The sequence below is a fragment of the Brachyistius frenatus genome, unplaced genomic scaffold (assembly GCF_029030835.1).
Source record: "Brachyistius frenatus isolate BFR_SWC_R1_liver_20210118 unplaced genomic scaffold, ASM2903083v1 Contig_46, whole genome shotgun sequence".
NCBI classification, from domain to species: domain Eukaryota; kingdom Metazoa; phylum Chordata; class Actinopteri; family Embiotocidae; genus Brachyistius; species Brachyistius frenatus.
Genome location: NW_027210645.1, coordinates 2,194,437 through 2,213,764, shown reverse-complemented (window position 1 = coordinate 2,213,764; position 19,328 = coordinate 2,194,437). Strand labels below are relative to the sequence as shown.

Below are 19,328 nucleotides of genomic sequence, written 5' to 3'. Positions count from 1 at the left end.
CATATCCTGTGGTTTTATGCTGCCTTCAGGTGCTGCTTGGAAATACTGTTTTCCTAGTAAGAAATTCACGTTCAGTTCCTTTAGGGTACACAAAACAAACCATCTTTTTTTTTAATATATAAAAGACCACAGAGCTGCTCTGTCCTATGTGTGTATGTGTGTGTGCTGCAGTGGACTGATATATATGTCGGGTAAATGTTTTCAGCTCTGGCTGCTCAGTTCCAGAACATAACAACATGGCCTATTTTCAAAATGTTATTGGCACTGAACAGATTAAATGTATGAAAATGCATGTTGTTGTTTTTTAGTTGGTCATGCTTTCATTTTTATTAAATAACAGTAGCAAGAAAAACTGAAACATTTGCTCATGTTGGGCGTATGTATGAAGATAACATGCTACTATGATTTATACTTTTATTTTTGTACAACAAACAGAAATTGACTTCAACACACTGGCAAACAACAATAACATCTAAATCTGATTAAAAACCATATAGTAACTGCATAGTTTAATGAAGATGAATTTGCACATATTCCTAAGCGTGTATTTTCTATATACTGTACCACGTAATGTCCCATGTGACTTAAATGCAGCGTCCCAGTCAGGCTCGTAAATCGCGCGATGTCCGACGGCACGGGAAGGCACCACAGCAGTCCATCTTCGCCGTCAGCAGCCCCGTCAACAACATTCCTGCTGGAAGACTCGCCGCAAACTTCTCCGACTCTCTGCTCTTTAAAACACCGACATGGATGCCCTCAGGTCGGCCGGGAGAGCGATCATCCGGAGCCCGAGTATGGCGAAACAGTCTTGGACTGCCGGCAGACACAGAAGTAAGAAATATTAGTTAATTTAGAGGAAGAGGAAATACAATTAAATTAGTTGTTTTGTTTGCACCGGTCGCTACAAATGTCCAATTTAGTCGTGCCGAAGTTAACTTTGTCTTCTCCCTGTACCCATTGTACTTTCATTACTCACGGATAATTAGTTCTTATGACATTTGTAAGATAACTTAACCAAAGTTTGTTTTTTTTTGTCTCAAAAGCAAAAGCATTAAAATTGTCGACTGTCATAAAAAAAAAAAAAGAACTGACAATGCAGAAGTTTGACATCTTTTTAAACTTGCGTAGTTCGCGTTACGTCTCGTTTTGTTTGACAAAGACACGTACGTGCACCTCGAAAATGCAACTTAAAGAACTGTTTCTTCTTTTTGGTTGTTTTAGGGGAGAAATATGTTTCAGCTTGTGGTGATTGAGTCACTGTTCGCAATGCGGATTGTCCTGTTTCAGGAATTTTCCGGAAATGTTCGTTTGGAGCGAATATAACAATAAATAACACTTTATCCAGGAAAAATAAATAAATCACGACTTTTAGTTTGAAATTTGCGAGAACCCCCCCCCCCCCCCCACCTGTAACTCTTTTGTATTTTCTCTTCACGTGTTTCAAGAATTATAAAAACGTATTTAAACAAGGTTTTACTGACGTGGCCAGTACAATACGTTTCTGTATTGCCTTGTTATTTTACTCGCAGCTTCATTATTTTGGATTTGTGGATAATCCCCCCCCCTCTCCCCCTCCCATGCTTCCCTACCACACTACCAGAGGTCAGGGCTGGGACTAATTTCTTGCTCAAGGGCACTTCGGCTGGGCAGGAGCTGGCCCACACAGCAACACTAACATGAAACTCTTATTTTTGTGAAGATCGTTCTTGGTGCCCATTGTAGGACTCAAGGGCCACTTTGTAAACTAAATCTCTCTTGATCCTGGCTGTAAAGTTGCGGGGGGGGGGGGTGCTTGGAAAGCCTGAAAGCTCCCCTTGGCCGTAACCAAGAGTCAGGAATGCTGTGGGTCAGTCGGTGCACGGCCGTTGGCTCAAATTCAAGTCGGTCTATTTTAGATTGCAGAAAGGCCATTGTATTAAATCTATAGGGGTATTAGAAAATACTGGGTGGATCACATCAATACGCTCCCACTGTGGCACGTAACCTTAGCGGCTCACCTGGAAGAGTGGCAGGAATCGGAGATACCCTGCGGCATACCATGCCGGCACATTACTGCGTTAATGGACGAGGCTCGGATGTTAATGTGCTTACTTCTGCGCAGCTGTCAGTGGCTGCAGTTACTTCTGATTGTAATCCATCTGACTGAAAGTATTTATAGTGCGTTACTGATAAATGTAATCCATTAGTTGCAGTAAACGATCAGAAAGTACAGTCCCAGCATGCCTCTTGCTCCCATTATTAGAGGCTTAATCAGCTTCCTGCAGATGCAGCCACTGACCCACTTTTATAGAAGTAGTGTATTGTAGTATAGATCTTCTCCTGGCTGCACATTCCTCACCGGCTCTGATCCATATCACCCAAGCCAGGACTTCCGGGTCTGACTTTGCCCCACTGGGACCACAAATTCAGCTCACTGATTGCATCGGGGACGTCGGGTGAATGCAGCTAACTGATTGGACAACAGGTCCGGGGCACCAGAGGACCAAAAGGAGCCCTGTACCTTTTCACACGTAGTACCATGAATAAGGCTCTGCAGGCTAAACCACTAATCTTCCCTCATCTGCACACTGTGAGGGAGTTTTTTTTTATTGAGGATGAACCCGTTCAGCCGCCCTCGTTTTTCTAAATGCCAAAGGCCTCATCCCCCTTCTCTGCTCTTATGGCTCCGGCCTGGTCGCCCTAGACGAGGACCAGCCGGAGGGAGCCTTTTTCTAGGGGCCTCCTCAAATCTGTAACTCGCTGCCAGGATGGGAATATTTTTAGCCTATAATGAAGGAGTTATTTCACCAAAACACAGGACTTGCTCGACAGTTCAATTCTTGGTTGAGGCTTTTTCGTCGTCTGCTTCCACTGTTATTCTGTGTCGTCGCTGTCCCGCCCTCCTCGCTCCACCCTAATGACAGTCTACAGTGGTACTTTTAATGGCTGTGATTACAAGCTAAATCATCACTTGCACATATGAGATTGATGTGCTTTTCTCCGGTTGTAGATGCAGCAGATGGTATCTGATGTGATTGGCTGGTTTATATGAAATGCAAAAACAACAAAAAATCGTACCTGACCCAAAACCCAGCAAAGCAACAATGTTGTTGTTCAAACGCAATGTCAGCGATCATGTTTCGATATTATATGATATACTTTATTGTCACCATGGGTACATTTTTCTTGGGCAAGTGTTGCTGCTTTTTGATTGAATTCTACATTTTGGACATGACATTATTCTGAAGAAACATACATTTGTGTGTTTTAAATAGCAAGGTTTAATTAAAAAGACTGCACGCATTACATTCCAACACTTATTGCACAAATGGGACGACGTTTCACAGCTTAAAGAACCAGCAGTGTATACAAGCTAAAGCCAATTTTGTTTCACAGCCAGTCTATGCATGATCTAAAGATACATTAATCTTAGCTATTGCTCCTATTGCATCATCATATTGCACCATTTACGGACTGCGCTTGTTGTAATGTTGGCGAACCTGTTGCTCCACAGTTGAGGTCGTTTGCAGCGAATGTTTCCCCCCAGAACGTCACGGTAGGACTCGGTGTTGACAGTCGGACCCTCGGGGATGAATTCATGGTGCACAACCAAACAATATGTCAAAGAGAAACGCCAGCACGCTCTCCGTTGCGCTCCGGATCTGACGCACATTATTCAGTCTCAGTCAGAGAAGCATTTCGAGGATCTCCGTTGTTGATTTTGCACCCAAAAAAAAGTCCGTGGTGAAATCACAAGGGCGTACATATACCAGTGTTCACATAATTGTGGCCAACACGGCTGCTGATGTTGATCAAGTGACATAATTTGTAACACTTCCTCACAAAACCTATTGCTGAAAACTGCTTCGTGCGCTGCCGTCTGTTTGCGCAAAACGGCAACAGTTTTGGAACTTTTTGATCCGCTTTGTGTCTCGTCAGATCAGATGATGTCACCTGTTTGTTTGTGTCGCCCACCGGTCTGACTCTGACTCAGCAAGGCTGGTTTCCAGGTTGTCCTATATTGTGAGCGCAGACACAGAGATGTGCGGCTGACATTCCTGCTCTATAGAACCTCTGTGATCGCACAACTAGGCCTGTAATACGTTCAACCTCGTTGTCAGTCGTATCTACTGTAAGTGCAGTGGAGGGCTGCAGTTCTACACAGGATACGCGTCTTTACTATTTTGTGAAACGGAGATCAACTTCATTTCTAGTTCTCTGCGGGGTTGAGATACAGTATCTGCATAGGTTCACTGTGATGTTCCTGCATGTCGAGCAGCTCTTAATATTAAATTATTCAAGCGCGCTGCCTCTGCAGCTGCCCTGAAATGACATGAATGTTCGACTGGTTTAAAGAAATGTGTGTGAACGTGTGTTTGGAGCTGCGGTGCGACCGACTGCAAAACCAACTCTTCCGCTGAGGAACAAGTTCTGCGGTTTGGTTCCATGTATGGTTTTCGTAGAACGGTCACAAAATGCATCACTTCCTCCATAGCAATGATAATGCACTTTAACCTGGATCCATCTCATCGACAGATATTCTTTCTGACCTCACGGTTCCTCTGAAGTCCAGTGACTGCGTCGGATGGCCGTGTCGATGGCTGTGTTTTGCGCTGCGACAGTTGGGGAAAGCTGCTCCTCTTTAAGCTCTGCTCAGATCAGTAAACTCGTGCCTCTGAAATGCAGAGACGTCTAAACCAACACGTTGCCATCACTAGCGTATTTATATTTCCCTGTCAGATGAATTTGTCACTCGGTGTAGACCTAGATCAGCGGTGTTGAGAGGAAATGTTACCGGGGATTTAGGTCATTTGGCACAGCGCAGCGGAGGGTCTGAAGTTGTAGAACCACAGTTGGTGGTTTCCCCAGTGATCCAGTGTTCGGTGCAGACACGCAAACCCGCCAGGACGTGAACTGCCTGTAAGTTGGACCTTTTTTTTTTTTTTTTTTTTTTTTGGATCAGCACATCGGTTGTCACAGTGTCCAACAAAGACGGGGTTTTTTTTTCGCACTCGGATACCTGAAACGGATGCTCATCCATCAGCGATAGACATCATGTAGAACTACAGAGCTGAAGAGTAGGGCTTCGTCTTATTTTTACTTTTACTTTTTTTTAAATTCCCCCTTCTCTCTGACTCTTCTACTCAGGCTAACTTTAGAAAACGCATGACTTTTCACACCCGGTAATTAATCCCTTCATACCAACAGATGGTGTGTTTGCTTTGTATGTGCAGTGGGGGCGGGGGAGGGGGAGGGGTTACCTGGTTTCCCTCGATCTCACTTCACACATGCTCACAGCTGTTTCCTTTCACGTGTAGTTGTTGCCGACCTCTGACCCCAAAGCCGCCCACATTCCCGGGGCCGAGCGGAGCCTGGTACCTGCACTGCTGCTCTTTTTCCCAGGACGGAACCAAATTGGAAACCGATGCCGGTACTTTTATTGAGAATTTGATATCGGCCGCTCGGTGCTGTCCGTCTGACCGCAGTGTGAGATCAGTGTGTAAAAGCCTGCAGAGAAACCTGCTGCTGTCGGCCTTAAAGAGCTGCTTAAAGGCTGACGTTGTTTTTGGAGGGTTAATGGAGAGTTTTGTGTTCCAGTTTTTACAGGCGCCATCATGACTGTTGTTTATGATGATGGTTCAATTTAAAAGCCTAACCCTAAAGAGATGCCCCGGCACCCACATTTACCTAAATTCACCAAATCCGGTGGACACGTGTATCACACCTAGACGCACAAAAAAGTTACATCGCACCGTTACGTCAACTCGACAGGAAGTCCACCATTTCGAATTTAGTCACCATTTTGGGCGATTCTGACACGTTGTACTTTGTCGAACTCCTCCGAGGGATTTTGTCGCACCGACTTGAATTTAGTTTCTATGGATAGAAAACATGTTTGGGATTAAAAGTTATCAAAATAATTCGTTGTGCGTGTGCCCTCGACCTGCCGGCCATTTTGAGCGTCTCGCCATGAAACTACGAGTTGCTTTAAATCTTATGGACATGGACCGACCTTCTCCAAACATCACAGGTATGATAACAGCCCCGCCCTGAAGACCCCTGTGGGGTAATATTCGCTCATAGTCATAGCGCCCCCTGTTGGCCACTGGAAATGACACTTTTCATACTTTCACATTCTACGTCGAGCTGGTTGATCCCATGAACGTAAAGTCGGGTCACAATAACCTAAACATGTAGTTGATGATATATTGAGACATTCGTTCGACTTTGTCAATGGGCGTCGCCGTGACGATGCGGCAAAGTTTGATGTCTCGCCGTGACACAGGAAGTTGATGTTTAAGGTTAAAGGATGCTTGAAACCTCACGAAACGTGTCACATACATCCGGCGTGGTGAGACCACACATCTGATGTGTTTTGTGAGTGGGCGTGGCCAAACGGCTCGCCAGCACCCCCTAAACTGCATCTCCGGCACCTAGTTTCACCTACATGCACCAAATTTGTTGGACTTGTGTATCACGCTTATATGTACCGAAAAAGTGTCTCGGCATCATGAATTTGTTTTCTTCGATCGGTGTGACCGTGTCGTGGTGACCATTTTGAGCGTCTCGCCGTGAACCTGCAACTGACTGTAACTTTTATGTACATATTCCGATCTTCCTCAAACATTACATCTTTGACAGCAGTCCCACCCTGAAGACACCTGATGGTGATATTCTGTCATAGTCGTAGCGCCCCCTGCTGGATACAGGAAACGAGACAAAAATAGCAACTTTTACGCGGGGATATGCGGTCCCTCGCGCGCTGTACGTTGGAGAGACGCTTCGGGGGGGCTGCGTAGAGTGCGAGGGCCCTTTATCACTGCTTGCAGTTTTAATTATTATTATTATTATTGTTGTTTTTTTTTTTTTAAGATCTTTTTGTGTTGTGAAGTGTTGACAGAAAATGACAACGGATACACAGCTGGTTTACATGGTAACAAGTGCTGTGCCAAATCACCACTTACGGCCCTAATGAAAGCCAGCAGGCAGACATTACAGGCTATGCCAGGAACTTCTTTCAAACCATCCCTGATAGTCCCACCTCTGCCATTATATAAATTTGAAATCCTTCCGGGTGCCGCCATGGCTGGTCACTGGAGCTATAAATTATTTGTTTTTCCCGCAGTGGCTTTTTCCAGTGTGCTGTGCTGATCAAGTAAAACATTGACATACAAAAATGCAAAAGTTTAAGTGTATTTATCTTAAAGACTATAAACTTATGTCACCATGAGATTAGTTTTCTACGTCTGATTTCGCCACACCAGCAGTTTGCTTCTGTGTCTGGCAGCGATGGTCAACCAGTCCACCACTTTGATGCAGGCTGATTTATGTGAACAACTATTAGATGGATTGCTGTGAAATGTGCTTCAGACATTGATGGTTCCCAGAGGATGAATTAAGTTGGTTAACTGGACATTTTGCATTGAACCATCAGCCAGTCAAACTTATCTCAACATCTTTGATGCTCCTATATGATGATTATTAGTGACTTTAGTGATCCTCTGACCTCACTATTTGTGACTTACTGACTTAAAAAATGTCTTCCCAGCCATTGTTATGGAATATCATAAACTTTGGTTCAGATGTTCTCTTGAGGATAGAACACTTTTAATGATCACAGTATCTTGGACTTTGCTCCATCACTTGAACACCAAGCATACCGTGCACACGGCCTCCCACATCGTAACCACAAGTTCCATTTGAAAACTGCACAAAACTAACAAAGACGGTTGGTATTGGTGCTGTTTGGCGCTGGCTATAAGATGGAGCCCAGAGTCTGGTTCCAGTGTACCTGTCCATCACAGCTTTCCCAACGGAGTGCAGAGGGACATCTCGAATGTGTGAAATAGGAATAGTGCTTTAAAAGCTGTTTTCTTATTCTTTTATAAAGCTTTTTTTGTCCTGAAAATTGTTATATTTCAGTTTTAATGAATCCCAGCTCTAAAAACAATCATCCTGGATGTAAAAACCTTCTTTCTGCTCTGACAATGTGCTGTCTTCGTCTCTCTCACTGTGTGTGTGTGTGTGTGTGTGTGTGTGTGTGTGTGTGTGTGTGTGTGTGTGTGTGTGTGTGTGTGTGTGTGTGTGTGTGTGTGTGTGTGTGTGTGTGTGTGTGTGTGTGTGTGTGTGAAAACATGTGCCTGCATGAGAACGTGGTATGCACTCCATCCCAGAGAAGATAAATGCTGGGAGGATGAATTTCTAGGTAATGGGGATGTTTTTCAACTCCTCTGTTTCCCTGAGGAAATCTCTGTAAACAACGCCACGGGGTCACGGCCGGCTGGCTCCACACCGAACCTGATAAGAAACCACATGGCAGCTAAAGTTACAGTATTTTGTTTAACTCTCCACATTAATTTTAAGTAAAGACATGTTTGTTTTTTTATTGCTGCAAAAGTTGACAGGGTGATGAACTTTTAGAAAGACATCTGTGGCCTAATTTGTGGCGAGATCAGTTCTGTTGTTCTCGTAGAGGAAAGCCACACTTTCCTCTTATCTCTGTATGTCAGTCCATGTATACCAACGATTTTCCTTTTCATTGTCGAGCCCTATAAGTTGTTTTGAAGATGAAATATTTACTTTACATCCACAGTACCTCTGACCTAGATACCCTGTTTTTGCCTTCCCACTTCTGGGAGAGCGCAGATCAAATGGTTCGACTTTGAGTTCAACACGGGCTGTTTACATTTCCTCTGATTTGTGTTTTTAGTTCAGGCTCTTTGAATGTTCCCACGACTAATGTTATTTATTCAGAACATGACACGGGGGCAGAAGTATCTAAATATTTGATGTTTATAACTTGATGAGTGTTGATCAATGTATTGACCCAGTTGTCCTTTGCAACATGTATTTTTTTTTCCCCATGTAGAGCTTCCAGAGAACTGGACTGACACGCGGGAGACCATCTTGGAGGGTATGACCTTCAACCTCCGTCACCTCGGCATGACACTGGTGGACCAGCCCAAAGGAGAGGAGCTGTCAGCAGCTGCGGTGAAGAGGATCGTCGCCACGGTCAGAGCTCCAGTAACAATGACAATGTCATGGTGCTGCTGCCTTTCTATGTTTACATCAAAATGTTTTCAGTCAAAGTACCAAATTTGCTCTGATTTCTTCAATAAAACAAATCGCCAAAATCAATAACATTTCATGTGGGAAAACTCCTTTCGTGGTTTTTAATATGCTCGACAAGCTCAATTTTTTTATTTTTTTTTTTTTTGTTTTTTTATTTTATACACTTTATTAATCCCTGAGGGGAAATTTCTTCACTACAGCAGGGGGGCTCTCAGGGGGGAGATGCTGCAGCAGGCTGCCACTAGCGCGGCGCCAGGTAACCTGACCTGAGGTGCATGTTTCTGGGTGATGGGAGGAAGCCGGAGAACCCGGAGAGAACCCACGCAAGCACAGGGAGAACATGCAAACTCCACACAGAAAGTCCCAGGACCGGATTCGAACCCGGAACCTTTTTTGCTGTGAGGTGACAATGCTAACCACTGCACCACCGTGCCACCCTTAAAGTTATGTGTCAGAAGTGGGATTCGAACCCACGCCTCCATTCGGAGACCAGAAAACAAATGATCTTTCCAACTCATGGAGGACCATTTCATCTTTTAATTTAAAGCGCAGTATGTCATTTCTGCCACTCAGTCTCTCAATAAAAACAAAACAAAAAGCCTGGGGTTTGATAATGTTGCTTAGTAGTGTGGGATCATGGGAGATGTTGTCTTCATTGTTAAACCACCATTTTCAGACATTTTTCTGAGAAAAACGTGCATATTACACCTTTTGAAAGTAAGCCCACTAAGGCAGATTAAAAGGTTTTGAGACTGCCTCTGTTGAGCGCGACCGGTGGGGAGCGCCGTGATATGCACGGAGCAGGGGGAAGCTATATCCTTTCTTATTGTTGCTCACACAATGAAACTTGGAATACTTACTCATGAAGGTTATAACTTCATGCACGGCACGCAGCTGTGCATAGTTCACACGCCCCAGGAACAGTCTCAGAACGGATCCACCCTTATGAATCAGGTTTGGCAACAACATGTCATATTAAGATTTGGGAAGTTTTCAGCAGCGTGACAGTGAAGTCCAGTTTATTCCAGTATTTTGGGCTTTCATATGGTCACATAAATGTCCCTCACTGGATCCCAAGCTGCCGTGTGTACTGAACCTGTCCCCACAGTCCAACACACTAAACCTGGATTCATACTCGGGTCTCCTGGTGCTGTAGGTTTTGATAAATATTTGAGCATTGCTTTTACTCATCGGTAGAACCACTCCGACGGTGGACGCATGCATTTTACATGATCTGTGTTCAATCTTCCATCCGGTGTTATGACTTTGTTAGATGTTTGCTGCCAAAGAGGAGAAGATCACTGTGTTTCTTAACCTACTACCATAAGTACACATAATTTAGAAAGCACGAGCATCCCAAAATAACCAGGCACTTGTTCTTGCGGTATCTCTGGAACCTACGACATGTAGTTATATTTTTTGAATAGGTCGGTATGGCAGCTGTGTGTGACGGTTTTGCAGAACTACACATCAAGCTTTACGTGCTACTGAACCGACTTCTCTTTCCAACTGTCCAGGCCAAAGCCAGCGGGAAGAAGCTTCAGAAGGTCGCTCTCAAGGTGTCTCCCCAGGGAATCGTCCTGTACGACAGCTCGACCAATAAAATCCTGGAAAACGTCTCCATATACAGGTACATGCAATGTTACACCTAAGCAGCATTAAACTGTGACGTGGCTTTGCCATGTAGCTGGTAGGGATGGGTATAGAATATTTTATTCCAATCGGAACCGGTTCCAAAGCTCTGATGCAAACAGTTTTGCTATCAATATAAAAATAAGTTTTGTATTATTGCCTCACATTCATTATCCTGCACATTTGATGTCACCAACTCCGTTTCTGATTAAGACTTTCAATCGTGTCACCCGCTGCAACACCGTGCATCTGCACACCCCCTCACACCCCCTCACACCCACTCACACACTCTCACACACACCCTCCTGCTCTGAGTGATGTCAACGGAAAGAAACTTTCAACAGTGTGGTTACGCAACGTTCGTTGCCACAAGTGCAATGAGACTTTTGCATGTGCAAGCTGAAATGTTGAGCAAATCTGTCGCGACGTCCAGTGAAGGTTGCTCACCTACAGGCGGAGAGATGCGGAGAATTCATTCTGAAATGGTCAGAGCGTCATCTGAGCTGCTGGACTGAAATTCAGTGTCAGTTTCTTATCATTCAGAAGAGGAGCGGATCAATCATTAGTGATCAGAGGGCTGCAGGTAAACTACTGCGCAGTAAAATATCTGTCAGAGGAACAGTCCCATTTAAAATAATGCTGCAGGCGGTTTGCTATTCAAGAATGTTACTTTATATAGAGCCTTCATGATGGGGTCCTTTTTAAAAAACAACAACAATAGAACCAATTAGAGCGTACATTTATGGCAGGAAGTATCTAGAAGAGAATAGCTATCGATATTGGAATTAATATTGTTAAAATCCTTTTTGTCTAACGTGTCTAACCTCGGTCTACAGAATATCCTACTGCACAGTGGACAAGCTGCACGATAAAGTGTTTGCTTACATCGCTCAAAACACCCTCAACGGGACCTTGGAGTGCCACGCCTACCTCTGCTCCAAGAGGAAAATGGTGAGTTTGGACTGATTGTGTCGTGTTAAACATGAAACGTTTCTCTGTGGTCTGAGGGGGGTTCGGGGCTGTCGGTGTGGTTGGGTAAATGGCTGACACCGCAGCTCTTCCTTCACCTTCCCCTCCATCCTTCAGAGGAAACCCAAGAAGTCCAGCTCCCGTCGTCTTCCTGTGCGAAGGGCACTTTTCCTCTCATCTTACCTGCCTCCACACTCGTCCCTTTTTTCTCCCAGGATAGCATGATAATACTCTACTGTCTTCAGAGCTGCTCCCCTCATATCGGGGTTATGCAGATAGCTCTGATCACCTCCTTCTGTCCTCTGTTGCTGCTCTTTAGACAACTTCCTCTCTGTCTGTTGAACGCACCTGCTCTCTGATTGAAATGCACTCCGTCTCTAATTGTAATTACCGAGTTGACAGACTGTTTGACATTTGTTTGACCAGATGAAAAATGATTGTGCCACAGAAATGTGGAATTCTGGAAAACAGCCTTTGTATATTTGCAGAATAAATAGCCACAGCTCATCTCAATCTGGGTAAAAGCTTTATTTACTTGCTGATATTTCTTTAGCCATTATCTATAATTAAAACTTGTTTTGACTTGTGAAATGTTGGTAATTTCAGATTTTTGACTCTCGTGGAATTCATGTCATTTGGTGCTTTGGTACTTTCCTGAGTCAAAATATTTTAATAGATTTTTATCTAAAACAAATCCATCACAGACCAGTGTAAAAAAGAATAATTCATTCAGTCCATGAGACATGTGACAGAGTAATAAAAGATGTAGGTTATTTATTTATATTTATGTTTTTCTTTTCTTTTAAACTAACTAACTTCCCCAACCTATTTCCTCAGATGGAATTTCTGCGATTTTTTAAATAAAACTGTATTTTATCTCAGCGTGGTGTTAATGAGGGATACATGGAGAGAAAAAGAGTGGATTTTAGAATTTGGATCTTAAATGTAGAGGTGAACATTGAACACCTACTTTTAATTCCTATAATTGAATGCATTCAAATCTAAATTGATTAATTATATTGATTTCTGTAAAAATATTAACAGCAGCCAGATGTAGCTCCTATCACCTATTGATTGTACTATTTAGAATAAAACTTAAAGAACAAATGTTTATTTACTCACAATAACAAATTATTAAACAACAAAATGGATATGAGAGCTGACGGAATACATTTTGTTTCACGATACTGTTTTCCTGTCGCATTCTGGGAGGATTACCCAAAACTAGAGCCACTATGTACACTTTTTTGGTTCCATGTTTGTTCTGCAGCAATGATTTATTTTTGTGTGTTAATCTCCTTAAAGGCATTAAACTTATTTTTGCCATTTGCCAGCCAGCCTGAAAACCTTAATCTTTCCTGTGAGTCCTGTAATCACTGCTGTGTACTTTTGTAGGGCGGCAGAGAAGTCGCCCCGGGTCTCATCTTAATGAAAGAACAGCATTGTCTCAATTAAACTGCTTTCGGGGTAAATCATCTTCACTCAGTGTAGTCGTAACAGCGAAGGAAGGAACACGGATCACATGAGGAGATCAGAGTTTTCTGTCAACAGCGGTCGAGAGACTCCAAACTTTCTTCTTTTTTGACATCCTTCAGTTCTTCGCAGACTTGAGAGCGTCACTGCTCAGAAGGAACATCCTTTTTGTACTAAACTGTCCTTGGTCAAAGTCTCATTGTACTTTCTGTCAGGATAGTACGAACAGTTCACAAATGTTACATCTCGAGTGAGGACAGCCTCTCTGACAGGAAATAGGACACATGTTGAAGATAACGCTGACCACTCTTCTTATTCAGTATGAACTTACTAGGTGTGAACTAGGTGTTGGTAAACTCTCACTTTCTGTTACAAAGTGTGTTTCTCTTCTCTCTCCCAGGCTCAGGCTGTGGCTCTGACAGTCGCCCAGGCCTTCACTGTAGCTTTTGAGCTGTGGCAAGTGGCCAAAGAAGGTTGGCAGGCTCCACACTCCTCTCAAGTCCTGGAAATGACACACACATTTAAGAAAACAGCTCCTCCACAGATACAGTGTGTATCTGTGGAGGAGCTGTTTTTATCAGCATCTATATGAAATCAGCCCCAATTCGTCAAAGATGTTGATATTAGCTGCTTAGTTGCAGTAAACAGGTCCTGACCCGCTTGTGTTGCGTCTGTTTTCTAGAGAAAGAGAAGAGGGTGAAGTCTGGTTCCGCCGGAGAGGCCAGCAGCAGCTCCCATTCAGAGAGATCAAACAGCATCGGGAGTCTAAAAGGGACAGGTAAAAAAAAAAACGCACTCCAACCTGCTATCACACCAAAGCATGGAACACACCTATCCGTCCACGAGAAGATATCGCGTCAGTGTCATGTTTTTCCTCACCTAGGCGGGAAAAGTACACGCATGTAAGATCAGAGTCGAAGAAGGAAGTCATATGATGAAGTACAAAGTCATAGGCCCAATGTCAAACTACACATTCATAAACTCAAACACGGAGGAACATCCCCTGTAAGCCTGCGAGGGCTCAGGGTCGTCCCGCTGCCAAACTGTCAAGTACATGAGGTTCTCTGATGGGGACTTTGACCCCTTTATGCGCCCTAGTTCAAAGCAAATTTGTGAAATATTAAACATGGTTGTCATGCCTCCCACAAAATGAATGAATGAATGAATGAATGAGAGAATGAATGAGAGAGAGAGAGAGAGAGAGAGATTGTAGGTAATCACAGTCGATTAATACAGCAGCGATGGTTGTCCTTCTTTCTACTCTCGACTAGATGCTGCCACAGACAACCTGTTGGACTTTGAGGATGGTGTGAACGCTGCAGTGGAGACCAACGGGAATGTCGGAGAGGATCAGCTGGATAATCAGAGGCCCTCCAAGACCAATAACAATCCGGCCTGGGTACGAGCTTCTCCTCCTCCTCTTCATCACACTGTGTTGAACATGCTGACATGGGAGGCGGTCGCAGAGGACTCTTCACAGAGTTGTCTTTCAACGGACCATTTTCAGTTTGAGATTTGGATCCTGCGTGACTCTTGGAGTATTTTAAGTGTTGCTTTAAATACAGTTGAATATAATGTGAGATTTCCTGGAGGAAGTGTTGGAGATATCTTGCATGTATCTATGTGAAACTTTGTCATATGTCCCTTTATATAATACTTCCTGGGTATATATTAATCTAACATACTTTTTCTTCCAGGAAATAGAAGATGGTTTGGATGAAGCCTTCTCCAGGTGAGATATTTCTAATGAATATCTTCAATAATATAAAATAAATCAGAATTGATTCTCATTATTGATTGTTACCATTAAAATGCCCCCTCACCAAAATTTGCCTGTCAAATCCTTCACTGTACTAGTTTGTTCTGCTCCTGCTTGGCTCTACAGCGCTACTTACTGCTGATTTATGTGTACTGCAGCCTAAATTTTTTTTTTTTTTAAATACAAATTAATTAAAAAAAAAAAAAAAAAGCATTCTCTGATTATACAGAAAAGGAGTGGATCATTTAATCAATCAGGGAGAAATAATTGCGTAGCTAAACTTGACACTGTCCTCAATCTGCTGTGTTTGTGTCTCCAGCTGTGCTCTGGATAGCTATGGTTCATTTCCAGGTAAAGTGGAGCCTCACTTAGTGTGGTAGTCCTAATTACTAACCTAACATCAAACCATCCAATCACCGCTCAACCCAATAACAGTGTAGTCAGTAGTGTGAAGTAGCTTCCTCTGTGCTGTAAAGTAAGCTGATTTAAAGTATTGAGTTTCAGTCAGTTAAAAATGTCCATCTGTCCATCTCATCATCACCAAAAATATATTTTTTGTGTGTGATAACCGTCCTCTGTGATATAAAGTGTGTGTTCATGTCAATGGACTGCAAGCAGGTGGGAATAAATGTTCTTCGTTGCGCAATTCCTGTCGCTGGTGTAAAAGTGGAGCAGTGGGTCACTTGTCCCGCGGTTGAAATGAACGCAAGGTCTTGAAGTAATCCTGCTGACCTTCACCCAGATTGTTTATACAATATTATCCCAGAGAGAAAAGGATGTTTGCGGCCAAACGGAAGGGACCAGAATTAGAGCAGACGAAGGGTTTTGGTTATGCAAGCAGGCCGGGGAGGCTGAGCTGGAATGAAGGCAGCATTAAAAACCAGCAGTTAACCTGAAAGCACGTCGTTGGAGTTGAATTAAAAAGAGCTTTTCTTGCCAATAAGCCTGAGGGTCAGTGAGGGAGAATGGGAAAGGAATAGAATAAGACCCGATGAGACTCATCATGCTGCCGTATACTGTTTACATGAGCGCAAACGTTCTCTTGGACTCAAGGATGAACTGATTAGATTTCTGTGAACAAAGGTCAACGGTTACGGTATCCTTACAAACCTCATTTGTGGGCATAATTCAAGAATTTGGAATCTAATTGTGCTAAAAAAAAAATTCACATAAATGTCTGATAGGATCAAATAATGAAGCGATGGCATTTTATATCCAAAAGGTCAAAGGTCACCTTCACTGTGACTTTATAGTAATCTAGAGAACTTTTCTGGCCATTATTCAACACCATAACCACAGTCTGTATATAAAAGTGGATGTAGTTTCTGGGTCTGAACAATGACGCCAATGCGGAAGTGTCTTAAGCTGCAATACCACCGAGGGCCACTAGAGGTTGGCTCCAAAAAGCTTCCTCCTCCATAGACTCCTTTTCAACTATGAAATATGAAGACAAATGATTTCCAAAAGTTATTTCGTTGTTACTAGCTAAAGTCATTCCTTCTTATCAGTTTTCTGGATGTCCATCTTAAAATAACCCTGTTATTAATTATAAAATAAGCTTCAAAAAGCTGTGTTTTTTGGGGGCGTCAGGTGGGCGGGACGAGGTATCGCCGGGTTTCCAATCAGATCGCGTCGCATCCACCGCTCGCTTCTCCCCAGCTCGTCCAAATATGGTCACTTCCTGCACCAAACTGAATTAGCAAGATGGCGACGGCCGAAATTCGAGCCCGAGGCTTCATAATGGCCATTCCCAAACCAGTGAGTGACGTAACTACTGATTGCCGCTTGACCAGAACTTGGGAACAAAAGGGCAGATTGTGACCATATTTCGTATTTGTTCAGACACTAATCTCGGTGTCCACCTTGAAACTGTGCTGACTATAGATCCTCTGTGCTGTCGTGTTGAAGATGTCTGTGACGCATCGACGTTTTGTAGCTTTTTTGCAGCAACATCCATATTTGAAGCCTTGTCTGCTGTCATGGCGACAACTTTGTTTTAGCCGAATCAGCTTTATTGGCCAAGTATATGAACACATACAACAAATTTGACTGTTTTGTTGTTTCTCTCAATGGATTTAAACATCACTTCAGTAGACATACAGCAGAACAAGAACAACAAATCTTAACAAAGGCTAATCAGTTTTATTAAATGCATCTCTCACTAATATACACTTACCACCTTTTATTGAATATCTTCAAAGTCTTCACCTCGTCCTGTACACTGAATGAATGTGGACCGACGGGGATGTGAACTGCAGCTTGACCGTTTGACGGAGCCATAAAACTGCAAAGCTGTAATTCTAGTTTTATTTGGCTCCATCTGAGCTGGCAAGATAATTTGTCCTTCCCTTACAACTCTAAATCTGGAAACAATTGCAGAAATAAGAAGTTATGAACCAACTCCCAGGCCTGTTCTTCATGAGCCATTGCGCAACAAAAATGTTACTTTGTCATAAGAAGTCTCAGCATTTGTTTCCTGTGTAGGTCATTTTAATCCCACATTTTCAGCATAACTGTGGCTGCTAATATTCAATTAAAAAAAAAAAATAATGAATCGATGGGATGGAGGGGCAGTGGTCTTCTTGCCCTCCAAACAGACTGATTTCAGATGCAGACTCCAAATAGAAGTTTGGTACAATGTTTTGCAAACTGAAGCAACATAACGTGCTAAAAACTACACAGCTTACCTGCCATTGTACAAAGAAATGAAACTCTATATTTGTGATTTGAAGTAGGAAGTATTGAGACGAACACACACTCTTCTGGTTTTAGTCTTTTTATGGGATAGGTTGACAAAAAATAGATTTTCTTTTTTTCTTCTTCTTCTTTTTTTAATGGAGCGCTTCTTTTTTAGTTTTCATCCATTCATCTTTCTCTCCCCCCTCCTCCCGCTATCCTTCTCAGACTGGCAGTGTCGCGTACTCACCCCCAGGTCCTGGACATTGGGGTGACGCCCCAGGACTGGCTCACCGAACCCGACTGGGACAGCACCAACGGAAACACTCCCAGCGATAGTAACCCGTTGGGGGACGATTTCTTGGGCTTTTGACCTCCACTGCACGGCAAGGAGGGAGACAACAACAAAGACGAGGAGGAGGAGGAGGAGGAGGAAGAGGAGGAGGAGGAGAAGGAGAATGAGGAGAGGGGGCTGTCTTCTTATGAATTAACCAGACATCGGTATGTATTAAAGACGAGGCTACAGTTGAGTCCACGAGGGAATAAGAGTAGAACCGTGAGATGAAGTTTGCTGCTCTCATCACACGAGTGGTTCTTCCCTTCTTTGTGGAAACAACGCCGGCTGCTGCCTCAGCAAACCAAAGCAATAATAATAACCTCCTCTAATGTTACTCCATTTCCTCTGTTACTACCCTGCAAACATTTATGTTCACCAAGCCATTCCTCGGTCAGCATTTTGTTTACTTAATTTCTTCCTGTTTCTGCAGCTTTGGCACCGTAATCAGTGTTTTGTATGTCTTTAGTTATAATTTATAGTTTTGAAATTATTTTTTTATGGATGAAGTAGAGCTTAATTCAGACTGATGTACAGACTCTATCAGCAGGCCTTAATACCAGCAGGACAATCAGCTGCGTGAAAAAACAAAAACGAAATAGATGGTTTCTTAAGTGGATTTAGTTCACGAGAGAATTCGGCCTTCCTCTGCCACGGATGGAAATTGAAGATTATTTTATGTCAATAATCTGAAAATCAATGTACTTGTTGTATTTATATGAAATCTTTGAGTGGCTCGTTCCACACATGTTGTTACAGGCAGGACTTTTTCTCTGCAGCAGTGTAACATGTTCTCATGAATGAAGCCCACATGTGTTCACAATCCATTGTGGCCATTTTAATGTACTTTATAATCTACCAGCATTGTATAGAAATAAAATATATTCATGAATATATAATAGTCCTGTGGTATATTCATCTACTAACAGTGGCTAAATACACACATGACTGTATGGAGGACAGGAAGAGGGAACATGTTCAGTTTGGATAGTTCACTGTTTATTTGTTTTTCTGGGACTTTTAATCATTTAAAAAAGTATTTTGACTGTTTTTGTAAAGTACTCCATTAAAAGTAAAAAATCCAGCTGGAAAAAATTATACTAAATTAAAAGGTAAATTGCAGCATAACGTAGTTAAAGTGTCAAAGTAAAAGCCCTGGTTTGGTCCCTATGACTCATGTGTTATAATATATGACATCATCAGATCATGAACAGAGAGGCAGAGTTGCTGCTGCAGGTGGAGCCGGTTTGAACTACTTTATATTCAGTTTTATATCCAGGGACAGCAGATAAATGCGAGGGGTCGTCAGATGATTAGAAAAGAAGAAAAAAAATTCTCTAATCTTTAATTTTTCTGAGATGTTGAATCATTTGAACATTTACTTCGGCTACATTAAACCACGTGAGAAGTTTACTGGGAGCGGTCACTATGGGG

The 19,328-nt window shown here is 42.8% G+C and overlaps 1 protein-coding gene across 2 annotated transcripts; it reads left to right on the top strand.

The window, feature by feature from the left end:
* Nucleotides 1-677: 677 nt before the first annotated feature.
* ldlrap1a (low density lipoprotein receptor adaptor protein 1a) lies at nt 678-18,793 on the top strand. 2 transcript variants are annotated; one of them, XM_069703427.1, is made up of 10 exons: nt 678-831; nt 8,849-8,991; nt 10,569-10,681; nt 11,520-11,634; nt 13,526-13,598; nt 13,808-13,903; nt 14,397-14,524; nt 14,823-14,857; nt 15,204-15,235; nt 17,789-17,926. In XM_069703427.1, the coding sequence occupies exons 1-10, from the start codon at nt 747-749 to the stop codon at nt 17,833-17,835; spliced, it is 867 nt and encodes a 288-aa protein (XP_069559528.1). In that variant the 5' UTR covers nt 678-746; the 3' UTR covers nt 17,836-17,926. The 2 variants fall into 2 exon arrangements, with proteins under 2 accessions (XP_069559528.1, XP_069559527.1); XM_069703426.1 differs by lacking the exon at nt 15,204-15,235 and having other exon boundaries at nt 17,789-18,793.
* Nucleotides 18,794-19,328: the final 535 nt, after the last annotated feature.